The sequence below is a fragment of the Dunckerocampus dactyliophorus genome, chromosome 6 (genome assembly GCF_027744805.1).
Source record: "Dunckerocampus dactyliophorus isolate RoL2022-P2 chromosome 6, RoL_Ddac_1.1, whole genome shotgun sequence".
Lineage (NCBI taxonomy): Eukaryota > Metazoa > Chordata > Actinopteri > Syngnathiformes > Syngnathidae > Dunckerocampus > Dunckerocampus dactyliophorus.
The window spans coordinates 9,412,569-9,434,061 of NC_072824.1; the positions used below are offsets into that span (position 1 = coordinate 9,412,569).

At 40.6% G+C, this 21,493-nt stretch overlaps 1 protein-coding gene across 2 annotated transcripts; it reads left to right on the forward strand.

Moving 5' to 3' along the window:
* Positions 1 to 3,840: 3,840 nt before the first annotated feature.
* Positions 3,841 to 20,379, forward strand: g3bp2a (G3BP stress granule assembly factor 2a). 2 transcript variants are annotated; one of them, XM_054779974.1, is made up of 13 exons: positions 3,841 to 4,017; positions 5,163 to 5,281; positions 5,358 to 5,439; positions 6,900 to 7,073; positions 7,160 to 7,250; positions 10,020 to 10,125; positions 10,214 to 10,394; positions 10,498 to 10,593; positions 10,741 to 10,843; positions 10,959 to 11,018; positions 14,623 to 14,754; positions 14,934 to 15,061; positions 18,093 to 20,379. In XM_054779974.1, exons 2-13 carry the CDS (start codon positions 5,187 to 5,189, stop codon positions 18,366 to 18,368), a joined length of 1,524 nt encoding a protein of 507 aa, XP_054635949.1. In that variant the 5' UTR covers positions 3,841 to 4,017; positions 5,163 to 5,186; the 3' UTR covers positions 18,369 to 20,379. The 2 variants fall into 2 exon arrangements, with proteins under 2 accessions (XP_054635949.1, XP_054635950.1); XM_054779975.1 differs by having other exon boundaries at positions 3,842 to 4,017; positions 14,934 to 15,052.
* The last annotated feature ends 1,114 nt before the right edge of the window (positions 20,380 to 21,493 follow it).

Below are 21,493 nucleotides of genomic sequence, written 5' to 3' on the forward strand. Positions count from 1 at the left end.
ATGAAGGACCTGCGGAACCGCTCCTTCTTACACCGTGGGTGTAACAGTCTGCTGCTGAAGGAGCTGCTAAGGGAACCCACAGTGTCATGTAGCGGGTGAGAGGTGTTGTTCATGATGGATGTCAGCTTAGCCAACATCCTTCTCTCCCCCACTTCCTCCACAGAGTCCAGAGGACCGTCCAGGACAGAGCTCGCTCTCCTGATCAGTCTATTGATCCTGCTCCTGTCCCTGTCCGTGCTGCTCCCTCTCCAGCAGCCCACAGCATACAAGATGGCTGAGGCCACCACAAAGTCATAAAAGGTCCGTGAAAGAGTCCTGCACACACCAAAGGACCTCAGTCTCCTCATAGGATAGGATTCAGGTCAGGACTTGGACCAGACCACTCCAAAGTGTTCATTTTGTTTTTCTTCAGCCATTCAGAGGTGGACTTGCTGGTGTGTTTTGGATCATTGTCCTGCTGCAGAACCCAAGTTGGTTTCAGCTTGAGGTCACAAACCTCAAGCTGAAGGTTTGAGGTTTGAGGTCACAAACAGATGGACATTCTCCTTCAGGATTTTTTGGTAGACAGCAGAATTCATGGTTCCATTTATCACAGCAAGTCTTCCACGTCCTGAAGCAGCAAAACAGCCCCAGACCATCACAATACCACCAGCATATTTTACTGTTGGTATGATGTTTTTTTTGTGTCCTGTCCAGCCATTAGGGTACATAGTATTGTTGATGTAAATTCCCTTACATGCTACACAGATCTGCTCTGGCAGGCAAAAGTATAAGACGCTCTTTCCCTGTTATACAGAATTTATTTGATTTTATTTGATGTTTTGTTGCTATGCAAATTTGGAAGCGGCCGGACCGGAGCAGGACGGGATAGAAAAGAAGAGAAAAGAAAACAGAGGGGGGAGTGCGGGGGAAAAGGAGGACAATACAGAGAGAGACAAGAAAAACAGCAACAACAACAATTGCAGTGACGATAACAAAACAACAGAAAGAAACAGAACTACATCAGCAAATGTCTATAGCGGCCATAAAGGAGGGAATCATTTTTTCACACAGGGCCATGTAGGTTTGGATTTTTTTTCTCCCTTAATAATAAAAAGTTTAATTAAAAAAATGCATTTTGTGTTCAGTTGTGTTGTCATTGACTAATATTTAAATTTGTTTGATGATCTGAAACATTTAAGTGTGACAAACATATACAGTGCTGTGAAAAAGTGTGTATGTATATATATATATTGCTAAAAAAAATTAGAGGAACACATCAAAAAGACATCAGATCTAAACTGGGGGAAAAATGGTCTTGAATATCTTTCCTGATAATAAGTGGGTGATGTATTAGTAACAAAATGATGCCACATAATTTGATAGAAATGAAAATGATCACCCTATAGAGGGGGGAAATCAAAGACACCCCAAAAATGAAAGTGAAAAAATGATGCAGCACACTGGTCCATTTTGCCAAAATGTCATTGTAGCAACTCAAAATGATTCTCAGTAGTTTGTTTGGCCCCCACGTGCTTGTACGCATGCCTGACAACGTCGGGGCATGCTCCTAATGAGACTACGGATGGTGTCCTGGGGGATCTCCTCCCAGATCTGGACCAGGGCATCAATGAGCTCCTGGACAGTCTGAGGAGCAACCTGCCGGTGCCGGATGGACCTAAACATAATGTCCCAGAGGTGTTCTATTGGGTTTAGGTCAGGTGAACGTGAGGGCCAGTCAATAGTATCAATTCCTTCATCCTCCAGGAACTACCTGCATACACTAGCCACATGAGGTCGGGCATTGTTGTGGACCAGGAGGAACCCAGGTCCCACTGCACCAGCGTAGGTTCTGACAATGGGTCCAAGGATTTCATCCCGATACCTAATAGCAGTCAGGGTGCCGTTATCTAACCTGTAGAGGTCTGTGCGTCCTTCCAGGGATATGCCTCCCCAGACCATCACTGACCCACCACCAAACTGGTCATGCTGAATGATGCTGCAGGCAGCATAACGTTCTCCATGACACCTCCAGACCCTTTCACGTCTGTCGCATGTGCTCAGGTTGAACTTGCTCTCATCAGTGAAGAGCACAGGGCACCAGTGGTGTAGCTGCCAATTTTGGTGGTCTATGGCAAATGCCAATCGAGCTCTACGGTGCTGGGCAGTGAGCACAGGGCCCACTACAGGACGTCGGGCCCTCAGGCCACCCTCATGGAGCCTGTTTCTGATTGTTTGGTCAGAAACATTCACACCAGTGGCCTGCTGGAGGTCATTTTGTAGGGCTCTGGCAGTGCTCATCCTGTTCCTCCTTGCACAAACGAGCAGATACCGATCCTGCTGAGGATTGAAGGACCTTCTACGGCTCTGTCCAGCTCTCCTGGAGTAACTACCTGTCTCCTGGAATCTCCTCCATGCGTCCAGGTACCGCAGTGATGCCCTGGTCCAGATCTGGGAGGAGACCCCCAGGACACCATCCGTAGTCTCATTAGGAGCATGCCCCGACGTTGTCAGGCATGCGTACAAGCACGTGGGGGCCACACAAACTACTGAGAATCATTTTGAGTTGCTACAATGACATTTTGGCAAAATGGACCAGTGTGCTGCATAATTTTTTCACTTTCATTTTTGGGGTGTCTTTGATTTCCCCCCTCTATAGGGTGATAATTTTAATTTCTATCAAATTATGTGGCATCATTTTGTTACTAATACTTCACCCACTTATTAACTTATTATCGGGAAAGATATTCAAGATCATTTTTCCCCCCAGTTGTTGTGTTGTGTGTCTGATGTGTTTTCGAAGTGTTCCTTTAATTTTTTTTAGCAGTATATATATATATATATATATATATATATATATATATATATATATATATAATATAGCTACAAAATATAGGTGAGGGTGTCCTCAAGTTTCTTCACTTTTGATATTGAATAAAGCATTGTGATTTCTTTGTGACGCAAAAGAACATTTGGCACTTCACATCTCACGTATGTTTTACTGGTGCACCAAGGCATTCTGCATCTGGAAGGCCTTGGGTTGTTGGCCAAATGGGTTGCACCATATTTCGTAATACTCATGTGGCTGGGGCTTCCTTTTCTTTATTTCTGGATGAACATTCATCACTTGTGTTAGACTCTGACCTCTAATCTCGTTGACCTGTGTGTCCATGGGTTATCATTTCCATAAAGGTCCATAATGGATAACGGCGCACTTCAGCTAGCTGTGCATCTTGGTCAAATTCATCTTGCTCTTCATCTGCATCATCCTCTCCTAACTTAGCTACTCTGTCATCGTCTCAAAGGTCTACGTGTGAATCTCTGCCACTGATTCTATGAAGAATCCTCTCAAAGTCTGTCATGCACCTGTCAACTAAATAAATTTGAAACAAACATACTGTGAGTTCTGATGTGCACTGCTGTGTACATTAATCAATTTGTTGTTTTGCCCTTGAAAATGGGTTCAGCGTTGAAAACAGTACTCTATAGCAAAAACCCTTGTGTACTACAGTACGTAAAAATGAATTGCCATGTCTTAGGAGGATTTAAAACAATAAAATACATACAAATTCTAGGAAAACAAGGGTAGAATAAATATATATTGCAACAATACTAAACATCACTTCTGGCACACATCAGTAAATAAGAGGATTAGCGATGCTTTTGTAGTAATTTGTGTATTCATCGTTTAATCGCTCATTTCTCCGAAACGAAACTTAAAGGATATTAGTGAGTATGTGTACTGTAATTGCGTTTTGGGGGCGCGGTCAAAGATAGTGTCGTCACTGGTAGACACAACTGATTGGTCGGCTTGCTGCCTTGGGGGTTCCTGCCCCAGAAAGCAGGGCTAAAACAATAAATCGAAGCTATCCCTTTAAGGTTCAATCTCTGATAACAGCGGAGATCACACATAGTGGGGATATAGTAGTCTTCATAACACCTGGCTGTGTAGTCGCAGTTTAAAGTATTACATATTATTATTATTATAATAATTGTTACTATAAATCATTCAGTCTATATAGATTGGTCATTCACAAGGTAAGTTAGCCATCCTCCTTCACCAATGATGCAGCTGACAAGCTAATGCTACCAGTGAGCTAACGTAACTGCATTGTCTCGTCAAATACACAATTTTCTCTTTAAATTGACAATAATGATGATCATATTTAAAAGTTGACAAGCACAATTGTAGTTTCTGTACAATCTACTTAATGTTACCGGTCAATGGTAAGGTAGCGTGATTTGTACTCTTCCTTTGTTTTCTTCGAGATGGCACTTAATGGTGGACAATCAAGTTGATTGAGCTTTATTTACAGAACATTGCGCCTTTAAATGGCTCCATTTAATATTTAGCACTCGAAATAAACATTTAAGTGTCACTAAATGTAACAATGCGACACAATGGTAAGTCACAACAGCTCTACCTTCGCTTTCTGTTGTGTCGTTTTTTTATAAACCCGTTTGTTTACAATTAAGTGTAAAATTCAGAAACATGCCATATTCGTCTTGTTTTGCTGCTTCTACTACTATGGAAGGTTAAGTGATACCTTAATTGTATTGACTTTATGTAACAATAATTAGAGGCTGAGAGGAGAAATTGGACGACGCCACAAGTTAGCCTACCCGGTGCTAACGCAGGTTAGCCAGCTAGCTAAAAAGCGTCTCTTGTTTGTCATGCTAGCTGATTTGTCATGTCTTATAATGCTTATTTTGATTATTCTCAATTTATTCTAATACAATCGCTGTGTATTATAAACGAGCCAATGTACAGTGTCGCGCCAATCAATAATGCTTCAAACAGGATGCTTGTCTTTGCATACAGGCAGGCCGTCACTGTAAGCACCACGGATGTGCAACGTAGATTTGTTTGTAAACATAACTGGGTGACAATTTGTCATTTTGAATTGATGCCTGCAGCATCTTGAGGCCTATGGCGCTATGGCGCATTAGCTTCTGCCTAGCTTCCATGCTAACAGTCAGCTGTCTGCTCTGACTGATGTGGGCCTGCAATGAGACAAAAGAACGTAGCCTTGTGCTAGTAAAAGGACACATCTCCAACTATTCAGCTTGTACATGGATTTAAACTAAATATGCAGCTTTAAGACACTCCATTACAAATCATGTATAATCTTAATTTAGTAATGGATTATTACAGCTAAACCCTGTCTCCCCCCCTCTTCTAGCACTTAATATTGTTTACCAAAGAAATGGTGATGGAGAAGCCAAGTCCCCTGCTTGTAGGGCGGGAGTTTGTGAGGCAGTATTACACACTGTTGAACAAGGCACCAGATTTCCTGCACAGGTAAGGCTGTACACACACACACACACGTGAAGTGATGTTTGAAAAGTATAGTGTTTAGTATGATGTTTGTCATTAGGTTCTACGGGAGGAATTCTTCCTATGTTCATGGGGGCCTTGATGCCAGTGGAAAGCTGGCAGAAGCAGTGTACGGGCAAGCGGTAGGTCTCAAATGCTATCATGATACATGCAGTCTAATAAGTAGTGTATCTTAGATCATAAATTGTGAATGGTGCCTTTTTACAGGTGTGGTAGTATAAGGAAATTCCACCCTACTTACAACAGTGGATCCTTTAAACTTGAAGGCAATCTCTTCCTGGATGCCATAGAAAAGGAAGGCAATAGAAATAAGCTGTTCGATGGTCAAACTGTCCACACAATAAAACCTTAACTGTCCATACATTGTTTAAAGTGTCAAAATAATCACTGTTCATATTAAAATGTAAAAATAAAACTATCAGTCCTAACTTCATCGGCTGAGGTGTAATACGGTCATTGGGTTGCAAGTGTAAAAAGAAGGTAACTACTAGCTTTTTTTTCCCCACATGGATGCCCTGCAAAATTGTGACATCTGAGCCATAACAGACCTGTCATTTATGCACCTGTGCAAAGGTGGGATATGGCAGAAACTGTACTTGTTCCCAAAGCACAGAATATTGACTGACTATATTGATTAAATACTTATTGGACATTGACAATTGCTTTTGACACAACAATAGGGCAAAGTGAGTTAAGCGTCCCACCCCTGTTCTGGCTTTTTGCCCTATTTCTGTTCGGATGCTACCACTGAAGCTGGGAAGTTTGTGAGTCAACTTCAAGTCAACCCAGGAACAAGGCGGAAAATTCTCAGCTTTAATGGAAATGTGAAATACGGTTGGGTATTGTTTTGATATTCTCTGATAATGGTGCCAAAATGGGATCTTTGAAAGTGTGTCAGTGCTTAAACGATGCCTAAGCCGGTACTTAGAAAAGGTGGCGATGACTCAGCGGTAACTACACTTCTTGAGTTAATTTAGTGGCATACGTTGACACAGTTGTCATTATGATGCCTAGTTTCAGTATGCATCCCTAGTGTGACAGGGTCTTCAGTTTCAAACAAAGTTTAATATGAAGGTCATTTGCATCACTATTCGCAACACGCTTTTAAAATTCTTAATTGCCACACAAGTGTAAAAAGAAGATAAGCATTGTAAAATAATTAAATCAGTGAAACAAACACTTAGAACTTTAATAAACATGGATGCGTGTGATGACGCTGGTTTGAGTGTAAGTCTGTTTGCTTTATGCAACTGCCAATGTAAAGTAAGTGCTCCAATGAATGCCCCTGTTCAGTTAACCACAAGGTCTACTATAGCCGCCTGGTGCATGATTTGCAAGAGCAAATAACAGCCAGGGTCTCAAATTAGCACCGTGTCAAAAACAGCTGCAATTACAACCGAGGCTGTAGGCAACCACTTGACGGTTAACATTTTTTCATCATGTAGTGAAAGAGAGCTACAGTTCTTTCTACTTTCTCATGTACTCCAAATCATTATTCAAGTCAAAATGACGTGTACTCTGCTTGTTATTGTTATTAAGAGTTGCGAAAAACACAAGCTGATTTTGCATTTGACCTTCTTAGGAAATCCACAAGAAGGTCATGTCCCTGCAGTTCAGTGAGTGCCACACAAAGATCCGGCATGTGGATGCCCACGCCACACTCAGTGACGGCGTGGTGGTGCAGGTCCTCGGAGAACTGTCCAACAATGGCCAGCCCATGAGGAAGTTCATGCAGACATTTGTGCTGGCTCCAGAGGTATGTATGTCTAAATGTTCTGACCCAACTATTGATGGCGGGAAGACATTTCTTTTTTATGACCTGACTTCAATTACCTCTGCCAGGGTTCAGTGGCCAACAAGTTCTACGTACACAATGACATCTTCCGCTACGAAGACGAGGTTTTTTGTGACTCAGAAGCCGAACTTGATGAAGGTGAGGTATTCACAAGTGCAGTCACCTCTGCTGTGGCTCTGATACTTTTTACAGGCTAGTGGTTCACTTCTTTTTACACTTCAGACAATTAAGAATGTTAAAAAGGGAGCGGCTATGATATCAAAATGTAATATTTTAGTCATCTTTTCTTCCAAGTTTAGTCTAAACAGTCTAACAGCCCTTACGTATTTCTTCCAGTGTCTCTGCTGTGAGGCGGACGGGGTCACGCAGTGACCTCGGCCAACCCGAGGTACGCTAGTGGTGCCTGGCGGTTCGTCTGAGTTATTGGTCTTTATCTTGGGAGAAGTGTCTATTTTGTATGAAAAGCCTCAGTGTATGTGCTTATAGATAAATACTTTATTGATCTCCAAGAGAAATTCACATTTCCAGCATCTCTGCAAAAATGAACTTGAACTTCATTTTACGTCCTCGTGTCCTCTTTGCCTGGTGGCCCTCGTCAGTAGACAGCCTCATTGAATGTTCTGTCTGCTTGATCAGTGCCTTCCTCAAGCTTCGGTAATAAAACGGGTAAAAGATAAATTGGATGCTTGTGGAAAATATTTATTAATAGAAAATTGCCAAATACTGCGCCTAGCCTACTCTTCTGTCAATCTTCTCGTGCTTTCCTTAGTATGTTTTTTTTAACACTTCTAAAACTAATTTTAAAATCATATTTTAATTGTTTAGTACATCCTGAGTTTTTGCAGGATTTACGTTCCGGGACTCCCACCAATGGTGGAAAAACTGGATATAATGAATGCGCTAAGGCTGGGAATCTCTGGGTACCTCACGATACAATACGCAATACTGTAATCTCTTGTTTATCGCGGTTAATGAGTTCCGGACCCGACCGCGATAAGTGAATTTCTGCATAGTAGAATTTAATATTAATAAATTGACTAGTTTCCTAGTTAGAGCATAGAAAACCTGTTTGACTTTCTAAATACAATTTTTACCATTAAAAGAGACATCTAGACATGAAATAACACCACTATAGTCCCCTTTACACTCTTATTAACCAGTATAGTCGACATAATCAGAGAAAGTAAGACATTTGAGACATAGATAACACTCATGCTCGCGTGTGTTTCAATAAATGTCTCTCGGACGTGTGGACAGGAAGTGACGTCGGAAATTCAGAGTTTTAGTTGGAGTACGGTCACAACAGTAGCCCGTGGTGATGACTATAATTATGTTGTTGTGCCTGTTGTCAGATAATTATAAAATAAGAAAACCCTGTCTTGATGATAAAGTCTAGTGTTTGTTACAAGTGACACCTAGTGGCCAGTAGACTACAGTTCATCAACGTCTTGAATTGCCTTAAACTGTATTTGTATTTTAGTTCATGTAGAACATTTTTATGCTAAAATGCTTAATTTAGGCCAAGTATATGTAACATTTACTTAAATATGCATTTTCTGGACTAATAGGCTGTAGTCAACCACGAAACAGGGATCATTAAGTAATTTTTGAAAAAACGCGATCAAATGAGGGAGTGATATTTGAACTGCGATGGAGCAAGGGACAGCTGTACATGCCTTACAATATATAGCCGTGTTTATGGGGTGACTATCGTGTCACACCTGGAATGCACCCATTATAAGCCCGAAATATCCCTATTTTTGATGCGTTAAATCTAAAAATATAGTATTCCTCTTCACTGTTATTAAACACATTTTAAGTTCAGTTTTTTAATTTTTATTTTTAAACAATTACAGGCATAAAGTATAAAGTATTGTACTCAAAACATGCAGTTATACAAAATCACGTCTTGTCAGAGCGTCTTCCTGCTGGAAAATCTTGAGTGAATGGACTTTGGAGAATGGAGACAGCGTGCTCTGCTACATTTGTAGCGGCATCATATTTTCTTTTACAGGTGGCGCCATCAGTTTTACTTTCTATTTAAGTAACCTTAAAAAAAATAACCATCAAATTTATTTTTTAAATGTATTTATTTTTATTATTTTTATTTATTTATTTTTAATTTTAAAGCAAAGAAAAGAAATCGGCAAATGTGCCTAGGGGTGCGAATGCTGAACCTTTGTGTTTGACCACTGTATCACGCCATCGCCTAACAGCAGGGGTCGGGAACCTTTTGGCTAAGAGAGCCATGAAAGCCACACATTATATTTTTAACATTGAATACAACTAAATGCATGTATTTTTAAGCAAAACAAACAGTTTTATAATATGTCTCTGGATGTATTATTTTTAATAACATTGCAAAACCAATAATAAATAAAATACTACTTGCCATGAATGCGACTTCTGGTGCTGCATGGTTTTTGCACCGTACCCTTTATCGTTCTTTTTTTTTTTTTTTTTTTTTGCCATCTTTGTCAAAAGGCTCTGCAGAAATAGCTTGCTGCCTTTTTGATCAAAGAAAGGAAGTTGACTTCTTGACCTCTGAAAGACCCGGGTAGGCGGCCCCATTAATCAGTATTAATCCAGCTTTGGTGTCTGACCCGGAAAATTTCGTAAGGACAGCTGGCATAGGCTCTGGCCACCCACATTGCGGTAGAAAATGGATGGCTGGATTAAAATGCATGAGTGTTTTTATATTTTGAATGTTATTTTTAACACTGATTTTTGTAATGTTTTACTTTAAAATGCCAGCGAAAAAATATAACATTTTATTGTGTTAAGAAATGTCAGTTCCAGATCTGTCTCCCAGTCATAGGTTCCCAACCCCTGCCTTACAGGTTAGTTTAGCTTGTCAGTTGTGTGTGATGGTGTCTAAGTTGTCAATGTATCTGTGTTTACTTTTAGAATCAGAAGAGGAAGTTGAAGAGGAGGTAGAAGAAAGGCAGGCATCCCCCGAGCCTCTGCAGGAGAGCCCCAACAGCACCACTTACTACGAGCCACTCCCCGTCACGTATGATGCAACTTTAACAACTTCTCTGTATTTGTTTATATGACTACATTTGAAGCAGAGAAGTCATTTTGTGCGTCGGTCTCTGTAGTAACGGAGTGGAGGAGCCCATGGAGGAGCCTGCCCCGGAACCAGAAATGGAACCAGAGCCTGAGCCCAAAGTCGAGGAAATAAAGTCTGAAGTTGACGAGAAAGTTTTGGAAGAAATGGAGGAAAAAGCTGCCTCCCCGGTCCCGGTGGAGTCTCCAGCTAATGCCCAGGAGCCGCCCAAGGTCAGCAGATATCTTGTCCAGCAGGTTAACTTTAAATGCCTTCGTCAGTAGTTGGGTATTGTGTAACCATTATGCAATTGTCCCCAACCTCCCTTTTCCACAGACCTTCTCTTGGGCCTCAGTGACCAGTAAAAACCTTCCTCCTTCAGGCATGTCCTCTGGTATCTCACCCCATGTTGTTAAAGCACCAAGCTCACAGGTAACTACCTTGGTACCTTCATTTGTTGTTTAAAAAAAAACCCCAAAAACAATATTTAAGAACAGTTACCACTTCATAAAAGACCACAATCGCAGTCAGCTGAAAAATAATACTCGTAATGTGTTGTTTCTCTTTTCCACCACGCAGCCCCGAGTCGAAGCCAAGCCAGAGACGCAGGCAACGCCACTGAGACTCCGAGACCAGCGTGCACGAGACAGACCGGCCTTTCCCCCGCGTGGACCCAGATCAGGTACTGGCGATATTTTTGTATTTGATTTTATTTTTTCATTCTTAGGAGTAACACCGGAAGTCAATAAAATATGCTCTAAGCTGACATACTTTATCTCCCTGTCACCTTTTAACAGATGGCATGCCATCCTCTGATGCTCAACCAGGGAAACCACACTTAAGTTTTGTCAACAAAGGTATGAATAATTTTTTTTTTTGTCCCATTGCAAGCTTTTTTTATTGATTTAGATTTTTTTGTTCAGGGAAGGAACATTTTATTATAGTTTATTTATTTTATTTGAAGTCTTAATTGTAGGGGCCGCATGATGGCTGAGTGGTTAGCATCTTGGCTACAGTCAGGAGCTCTGGAAGATCTGGGTTCGGAGCTCTGGAAGATCTGGGTTCGGAGCTCTGGAAGATCTCTGTTCTAATCTCCTCTTGGGGATCTTTGTGTGGAATTTGCATGTTGCGTACGAGGGTTTTTCTCCAGGTACTCCGGGTTCCTCCCACATTCCAAAAACATGCATGTTAGGTTAATTGGCGACTCTAAATTGTCCATAGACATGAATGTGAGTGTGAATGGTTGTCAGTTGCGATTGACCGGCGAACAGTTCACTGTGTACCCCGCCTATTGCTTGAAGTCAGCTGCAGCATACCCCGGCAACCCTAGTGAGGATAAGCGGCATGGATATGGATGGATGCATGGATGGATGCATGGATGGATGGATGGATGGATGGATGGATTCTTAATTGTAATTACGATTAAGCTGTTTGGTTGATTAGCTGCAAAATACAAAAATTACACAGTTGTAGAGGGGAGGCAAAAAAAATACTATACTGTGTTTGCTTAGTGTTTGTTTACTCAGCTGCAGATAGTGCTTGGTGTTTTTTAGAAGGGAAGCTTTTTATTTGTACAAATACACATCATTCTTTTTATTTTAAACAAATAATGCAAAGAAAAATATAATTAAAATTAAGTACAGTCGTCGCTTGTCCATCGTGGTTCAAACATCGGTCCCTCACTCTTATCACGGTTTTTCAAAAATTAATAAATGATTGCTATTTTGTGGTTGACTACGGGCTATTATTAGTAAAAAAAATACATATTTAAACAAATATTATGTATTCTTGACTGAAATTGAGCATTTTCAAGTACAAAAATGTTTTAATTAACTAAAATACAAATACAGTTTAAGGCAATACAAAACGTTGAACTGTCTACACCAGCCACTAGGTGTCACTAGTAACATGCACCAGACTCGATTGATGACAGGCATTTACTATTTTATAATTATTTCCCTCACAACAGGCACAATAATGACTAGGGATGTCCTGATCTGATCAAATTTTTGTTTATATATATATATATATATATATATATATATATATATATATATATATATAATCTTGCCGATCCAATCTGACACCGATCCTTTTTTTTTAATAAGCTTTTGTTACAAATGTGTATTAGTGGAATTTAACAGTTATGAAAATAGCTCTTCAAAGCATTACAAATAATGCAATCAAAATATTGGTGAATTAACTTTTTAATTACACAGCATGACGAACAATATTGTAATAAACCTCTGAGTCAGGTCCCTAACTAATAAAAGATCCAATAAAAGTCCATGCAATAAAAGATAAAGTTGGAAAAAATGGGTGTGCACAATACTTTTAGGGTAGGACTAATCATTTTACATGGTTATAGATCAATTTGTGGTGTGATTTTAGAATATATGATTTTTGTTTTTGTTTTTAACAAACTCTCTTCAACGCCATAGTAATTTATGGCCCGAGTATAAACAACCAGCTGTTACATCGGCACTTCAAGATTCAAGAGTTTTATTGTCATATGCATAGTAAAACAGGCAGTTAAACTATGCAGTGAAATTCTTATTCTGTTCATTCTCCCATGAAAAGAAAGAAAACACAAGAAAAAGAATAAGAACATAAGAAACATATATACCAATAAATTAAGCAACAACAACAGAAGAGACATTAATACAGATAAATAATACAAATAAATAAATAAAAGTGCTATAAGTGTGTGTGTGTGTGTGTGTGTTGCGTGCGGCGTGTGTGAGTGCTTCGTTGAGAAGCCTGATGGCCTGTGGGTAAAAGCTGTTTGCCAGCCTTGTGGTCCTGGACTTCAAACTCCTGTAGCGTCTGCCTGACGGTAGGAGTGTGAATAATGAGTGTTGTGGATGTGTGCCGTCCTTGATGAGGTTGTGTGTTCTTCGTAGGAGTCTAGTTTTATAAATGTCTTGCAGTGAGGGGAGGGCTGCCCCAACAATGTTCTGTGAGGTCTTGATCACCCGCTGGAGTGCCTTCCTATCACGTGTTGTACAGTTACCGTACCAAACAGTGATGGAGGCGGTAAGGACACTTTCGATAGTGCATCTGTAGAAGCAACCCAGGATTGTGGTGGACATGCCAAATTTCCTCAGTCTTCTCAGGAAGTACAGTCTCCTTTGGGACTTCTTCATAATTTGTTGGGTGTTGTGAGACCTGATGTGTGTGCCAAGGAACTTGAAGGTTTTCACCCTCTCCACCTCAGTCTCATCAATAAACAGGGGTCTATGCGGCTCCTTATCTGTATTGAGATGGAGATTGTTATCACGACACCAAGCTATGAGGTCCGCCACCTCTCTTCTGTATGATGTTTCAACACCACCAGTGATCAGGCCGATGACTGTAGTGTCATCCGCAAATTTAATGATGCTGGTGTTGTTGTGGGAGGCCACGCAATCGTAGGTGAAGAGCGTGTAGAGGAGCGGACTCAGCACACACCCCTGTGGGGTCCCAGTGCTCACAATTCTTGAGCTGGATGTGCGATTGTGGACTCTGACTGACTTGGGCCTGCCTGTTAGAAAGTTAAACACCCAGTTACAGAGTGTGAGAGACAGGCCAAGTGTGAGGAGCTTATTTGTGAGTTTGTGGGGGCTGACTGTGTTAAAAGCAGAGCTATAGTCTATAAATAGCATTCTGACATATGTGTTCTGGCCTTGTAGGTGCGAAAGGGCTGTGTGGATGGCAGTGTTGACTGCATCATCCGTGGACCGGTTCTGGCGATATGCAAACTGTAGAGGGTCCACAGTTGCTGGGATGCTCTTTTTGATGTGGGTCATGACTATTCTTTCTAAGCACTTCATAACAATAGGAGTGAATGCTATAGGCGATAGTCGTTCAAGCAGGTCACGTTGCTCTTCTTGGGTACGGGCACTCCCCGCACCATGACACAGCAGTCTGGGTACAGTGAGGGGGGAACTACCACTGTAGCTACGGAGCCGAATATCCAACGTCCAATGCGAAACTAACTTCACCACGGGCATGTCTGGATGGTGGTGTTGCGTTTTCTTGCAGGAGACATCTTTAACCACAAGCCTGGATGCGATTGAAAAGTTAGAAAAATACTGGGCGACATTGTCCAATGATGTGTTGCACCAATAAGTGTAAGGATTTTTGCATTTATTTAAGACATTTTATTCACTGAGACAATGCAATCTATGGTGATAAAGTAAGCGTAAAAACAAAACAAACTGAATTAGACAAAATTAAAACGGAATTTGGTAAAAAATAAAACAGATTTCATAGAGTCCTACATATGGTCCTTAGCTTGCAGCAAATGGTACCACCCAACATCTTACTTAATAAAGATGCTATAGTAAAGTGGACGAAATAAAAGTATTGTGCTCCATTTTGTACTCTTTTTGGACTTGGTGGAAGTCTGCGCTCTATTGAATGACCTGATGAGTGGCCTCCTGTGCACCAAGTGACTTCCTCTTTGTTTTCACCATCCAGGCGGTCGAGGTGATGCCGAATCTGGTGAAATGGACACCAGACGAACTATACGCTACCCGGACAGCCACCAGCTTTTTGTTGGCAACCTCCCGCATGACATCGACGAAAGCGAGCTCAGAGACTTCTTCATGAGTATGTTTGCATTATCATCTATATAGCGTGACCAGACCTCTTAGGATTGTCTTTGCTTGGTTCTCAGTAAAAAGCCACAGGCAAATAAATCCGGGTGGCCGTACGCCTAGTGTCATCTACAGCATGCACTTTCAGTGTGAGTAATGGTCCTTTTTTTTTTTGTCCTTTACATTTTGTAGCCTATGGAAATGTCGTCGAGCTGCGGATCAACACCAAAGCAGTTGGCGGGAAGCTACCTAACTTTGGATTTGTGGTCTTTGACGACTCTGATCCCGTGCAAAGAATCCTTGGGGCCAAGGTAGAAGGGGCATGTATTAACATTTAATGACCCACTTTCATTCACTGGCTGGTGGGTTTGGTTATACTACACGGTAGTGTATCAGTACTGTGTTATTGTGTTTTTTTTATTGTTATACTGGATAATTAATGGTACCATATTTTAAGGAAGTGTCAGAGGTCCATCAATAGTGTGTTGGAAGTGTGTTGCCAAAAATCTAGCCTTGATGCTGGAATTTTGTTTTAAAAATGCTTATAGTAAGTTCTACTAGTAACACGCCATTTAGTGTGTCTCGAGCTTTAATGCTAATGAGCTAGGTTTGTCCACACCTGTCTCCAAAAACCGCTATTGTGTACTTTTTCCATTTGTTACTTGCTATATATTTATTGTGTATTGTGTGTCAAACACAAGCACAGGAGGGCACACTGAGCATCTTATTAAAATGCTCATTGACGTTGTGCAATTTGAACTTAAGACGACAACCATGAACTCTGGAGACACAGAAAACCAACAACACACTTACGGACTTCACAGTAAAAGCCCTGTACGTTTCATCCTGTCTGACAGCACTAAACAAAATATGGATCTCCGAAAAGTAGCTTATGACGACAAACTGAAAGCACAAAATGAATACAGACTCACATGGTACGAGCCTGTTTGTTTTCCAGAGAGATTATCGTCACATTGTTGTTTGATGTGTGGGTGGCACCGTTCAAACTCAACGCAGACATAATTATGGCCATGTGATTTCTTCATACAGAATTGTGGAATAGGCCAATAAAAATGGAATCTACTGTTAAATGCAGAATCTTGTGGAAATAGATATGATGTGAATGAAATGCTGTCATCGTGAGGAAACGGAAGGTTTATGTGGGGACGTATTTCCCCGGCGGACCGCTCAATCGTGGCGGAATCTCCTCGCAAACACTAACCCGCCCCCTCCCTGAAACACCGGCGAAATTTGGTAAAAAACTTTGAAACTCATCTTTTACGGAGCGTGAATGGAAGCTAGCTGGGTTAGCTTAGCTTAGCTTAACAGAGCATGCCAATGCGGCTGTGTGTGTGTGTGTGTGTGTGTGTGTGTGTGTGTGTGTGCGCGACTTGGGCTGTATCAGTGTGTTTACACTATGTTGTGTTTTACCACTTCTTAATGCAAGTGAGCTGACATTGCGAAAGTTGAGTGAAATAAGGACGACAGGCACATATATTCTTGCACCCCGCTCGTCTTAACTATCGACGGACATTGTCAACACACACAACACAATAAGAGCACTCACTGTTTGCCACATCCAGTCTAATTGCGTAAACAAAATAAGGGTGTCATAAAAAATGTCTTGCATTAAAAATGCAATTGGAATTGAATTGGTAACTATGGCGTCCTTAACAACAAGCGTGGGCATTGCAGTTTGAGGATTTGGTAGCAATGTGTGCAAAGGATGACATCCCATTAGTAAAAAGTGCATCTCTGTCCAGAAAGAACACAAGCAAGGTGGATGAGGAAAATGTCTCAGGTCTATTTGAGACACTCCAAAGGATTTTTAACAAATGCAACATACTTCAAACTGGTAACACTTTGAGACAGAGGTTGGTACACCCCAAAGACGGGACACTCCATACCCAGAAAAACAGTCTGGTGTATGCGGTCCAGTGCTGTGAGGTATGCACCGATTTTTACATTGGGGAAACCAAGCAGCCACTGAGTAGGCGCATGTCCCAACAGATGGACTAACTCTTCAGGTCAAGACTCTGCGGTGTACCTGTACCTCAAAGAGAGAGCACTCTTTTGAGGACAAAAATGTACACGTTCTGGACAGAGAAGACAGATTGTGTGAAAGAGGAGTGAGAGAAGCCATCTACAGTACGTTAAGGTTCTCTGAACAGAGGGCGAGGTCTGCGACACCACCTTTCTCCCACATACGTATACTTTGATCCCTTCCTAAGAGATTAAATCATGTAGCTTCTAACAAATAAACAAGGCACACCCACCTTGATTTCAGGTGGATCCATGACCATCATTACATCTGAATGGAATGCTAAGGAACGTGATACCACCCAAATGACCGTTAGCAGGCAGCGGCCCCACTCCATTGTATCCTAATGACCGTCATTTGACACCACTAATGATCCAAACCATTTCTGTCTGGACATGTCGCCTCCTTTTAGAGGATAAATACACTGGATCTTGCACCAAGTTTTCAGACTAGCACTATCTTATCTAGTCTGACTCGTGTTTGTCCCACCTAGTCTTTGAGCATGAGCTGATGAAGCCTGCTTGGATGAGCGGCAAAACATCTTCAAAGACAACCTGAACAGTCCAGTTGCAATCAATTTCAATGCCATGAGAATACAGGGACCTGGATGAACGACAATATTCACAGACTCATTAGAAAAGTTAGACAAGCTGCATCTGTTTGCATTTACATAACAAGTTATGTACTTATTTACAAAACAATACATTTTAATTTTAATTTTTGCATTTGAAACGTATTTTGCATCTGAAAGTCTTTAATGACCCGATTCGGCCCTGCCCACAGACTACAGCCCGCGTTGGGGACCTCTGCTTTAACATGCTTTAGGATACAATCATTTTCTTTGGTTGTGCAAGTCAACTGTTTGATAGCAGAAGTGTGGCCAATATGGATGGGTGTTTCTCCTCTCTGAGTGATGTCTTTTCTTTTTGTGACATCAATAAACGATGTTATTCACTCTGTGTAGCTTGGAATGAGGCATACACTGTAATCATACATCGTACAATTCATACATGCAGTGCGTATTCATCCGCTGCAAGTACTGAAACTAGTTATCAAGTGAATCTACTGTTTTATGGAACATTACATTATTTTATAATTATTGGGAGCGTGTACATATTCAACAAACTCAGAACGTCATAACCCAAGGAACACGTGCCGTGAGAACATAATTAAAGTTTGTTTTGCATAACAGTGCACCTTTTACATTATAAAATATTATTGTATTGAATAATAAAAATAGCTTGTGTGTGAACTGTGTATTCTGTGCCAGATTATGAAATGTGACATTTGGGTTTCTCGTCCTCCCACAGCCTATCATGTTCCGTGGAGAAGTGCGTCTGAACGTGGAGGAGAAGAAGACCAGGGCAGTGCGCGAGCGTGAGACCCGCGGAGACGATCGCCGGGACATAAGGCGCAACGACCGGGGTCCAGGAGGCCCACGAGGCATCATGGGAAGCGGCATGATGCGAGACCGCGATGGAAGAGGACCGCAACCCCGAGGCAGCATGGCTCCCAAGCCGGGCATGGGTTCCGGAAGGGGCTCCGGGGGCCCGGGCGAAGGTCGCTTTGCTGCTCAGCGCCGCTGAGAAGTGGCACCACCTGCAGTGTGGAAGTAGTAACGTGCTCTTCATCTTCAACCGTTCACGAAATCTACATGTATAAACGTATATATTTGGGTTTTTTGTTTCTATTTTTGCTTCCCCCTTTTTTTTTTGGGCTTTCGGAGTGTGACAGCCGGTCGAGCATTTGTGAAATACACAAAACTACGAAAAATGTCACTTATTAGTTGTGAGCTGAGGATCCCTTTTTTTGGTATCTCAAGAAATCACACACTTTCATTTGTAAATTTGTGGAAACCCCACCAGGAGGAATCTACATTTTTCGGAGGGACTGAAAGACTACCACAAAACAGCCCAGCATTTCAAACAGAGATTATATCTATATATGTATGTATCTATCTATATATATAGATCTATATATATATATATATAGAGATCTTTATATATAGATCTATATATATATATATATATATATATAGAAATATGCCTTGACTTAAAGTAGGAGGCTGCTTAACAAAATTCCTCTATTGCACATTTTCTATGGTAGGTTTCTGTCCATTACCGCTGGAAAACAGCAAGATGCAAACGTTCCAAAGGGGAAAGGCATGCCTTTTTATTATTTCCTTGCCCTTTTTTCAAGAGACCACTGCTTCAAAAATATTGCATAACGCACTCACCAATATGCACTCATGGGTACTTATTTTTTGTGTGGTTCTTTGCCATGTTTCATTGACAAGCTGGAGAGACGACGTAACGGGGCAGGCCTCGCTCGCAGCCGCTAAGTACTGCTGTGTACTTGGACTTTTTCATCGAAAACTTCAATTATTATTGCTGGATGGACAAGATGACTACATGCCTCCTTGATAAACATAATCCTGGATTTTTCCACCAAATAAATGACTGTGTGTGTGTTGTGAGGCTTTGGAGATGTGTGATGAAGATGGCGGCTCGCTCTGGTTTCTTTTGATTCACAGTATTCCACTTCCTCTCCACTTCATCTGTGTCTTCACAGGGTGAAAGTGACAGAATAAATGTACAGCAAAGTTTACTGTATTGGTTTCCTTTTGACTCGATTGAAATGGAAAAAAAGGTGCCTTCTACTTTCTCTTTACAAAAGCAACATTCATTTTGGGTAAAACAAAAGTTGCAGTATTCACAAGGATATTTTACTGTTTAAGATGCGATTTATTTTATTTTTTCTTTGTTTGCTGTTATCTGGCCCCAAAAGGTACATTAAAAACTGTGACAGCTCCATAATTCAATACCAAACCAACTTTTTAAAATATTTTGTTTGTCCTCCAAATACAATTTTGTAATGTGTGTGTGAGTGAGTGAGTGGGCTGGCTGTGTTTGCAGCTGTCAGACTTAGCAAATACTATGTGAACACTTTTCTAGCTGTTGGTGCATTTGTATTTTTCATAATGCTGGTTATTCTTCATTGTGCTCTCTTTTTTTTTGCTTTCAGCTGGAAAGGGCAACATGAGATGTTTTTTTTTTGTTTTGTTTAATCTTGCACTGAAAAGAGGAAAGTGATGTAGCAACTTTATTTTCTGGACAAATGCGCTAATGAGGTCTTCCTTATCTGGTGGTATATTGCACTATTTTCCAAACAATTCTGGGACAATCTCTTATGTCGGTTCGAGCACAGCCTCTCCTCCCAAATTAACTGAAATAATCTGCATATTTTCCACACATGAGAGCTAGTTTTGATAAATGCATTTCCCTTTTATGAGCTGGTATGTGACAACTACGTCATGTGTTTAAAAGTGGACATTTTTTGAGCCTCCAAAAAAAAGCTGTAAATTATTTGTGTTATTTTCTTCCTTTCTGCCTGAGATTGCAGTTGGCTGGTGAATCATTCCAGTCCTTTTTGAACGGAAATAGAAGTCTACTCTGTTGGCTGCCATCTTCTTTCATTGTTGCTATAGTACAAACAAAAAAGTTTGCAGGTGGATGATGTTTTTTTTATGTTTTTCCCTTTTTCCATTTTGAATGTGTCAGACTTAACAATAAACTACTGATATCAGCGCCACTCATACCCGTTGGTTGTGTAAAAAGTGTGGTCCTATTGTCAATTATTGCAGTTTATTGTAAGGTCATTTTTTTATATGCACAAAAACAGCAGGTGAACTCAGCATTAAATTGCTGAATCTGATATGTTGTTTATTAAGGCATCTTCATAGAATATAATGAAACCAGAAATAATCTGTTCCAAGGTAAAACTGGCCATCGTAGCACTTTTTTTTTTTTTAACCATACAGGCATTGTAAGTCCCATATTAAAATGGAATCACACTGGTTTCCCCCAGAAAACCCTATTGTCCCCTAGTGGCTGTTTATAGGTATTGCAGGAATTAATACTGTATAGTGTTGTGTACAAAAGTGTTAAGTTTTGTGTGTATCTTTCATACCACATATTGTATGGAACAGGCAGTCCTATTCCTGTTCAAGTATAGGTTCCATTTCTGGTTCTATGGTTGTCATCACACATTTCCTTGGAGACATCACAAAAAGTATCCAACGAAAAAAGCAAAAAGATAACCGAAGTGAAGTCTCGAGAGCTAGTGACGTCACACGTGATCTCAGTTAGACCCAAAACCCAGTTTTAATTGAGTATAATGGAAGAAAAGTACATCATCCTGTTGTTATTGTTAAAAATAGAGTTATAGTGGCTTTAAATGGTACTAATAAAAGACATAATTGTTATTCACCTGCAGTTGGCTGGCGACCAGTCCAAGGTCTACCCTGCCTCTCTCCCAAAGTCAGCTGGGATAGCCTCCAGCATACCGCCGCGAGCCTAGTGAGGACAAGCGGCATAGAAAATAAATGAATGAATGTTATTCAAGTTCAAAAACTATATTTTAATGTTTTAAATAATGTTGGGGTCTTAAACTGTAATATTTTCCACGTATTTCCACAAGTGTCCTACGGAGAGTAATGCAAAAACGGAAAATTTAATAAATTGAATATAATTGTATTATCCCTTGAAATGTATTTAATATTTATTTAATTTTGGCAGAAAATGTTTCAGATGTTGTTGGATAATAGCCTTTTAGATATTAGTGCTATTGTTTTTAAACCTGTTTTGAAGAGAGAACATTGTGTTATTGTAATTTTAGATTTTAATCCATTATTATACTGATGGACCCCAAG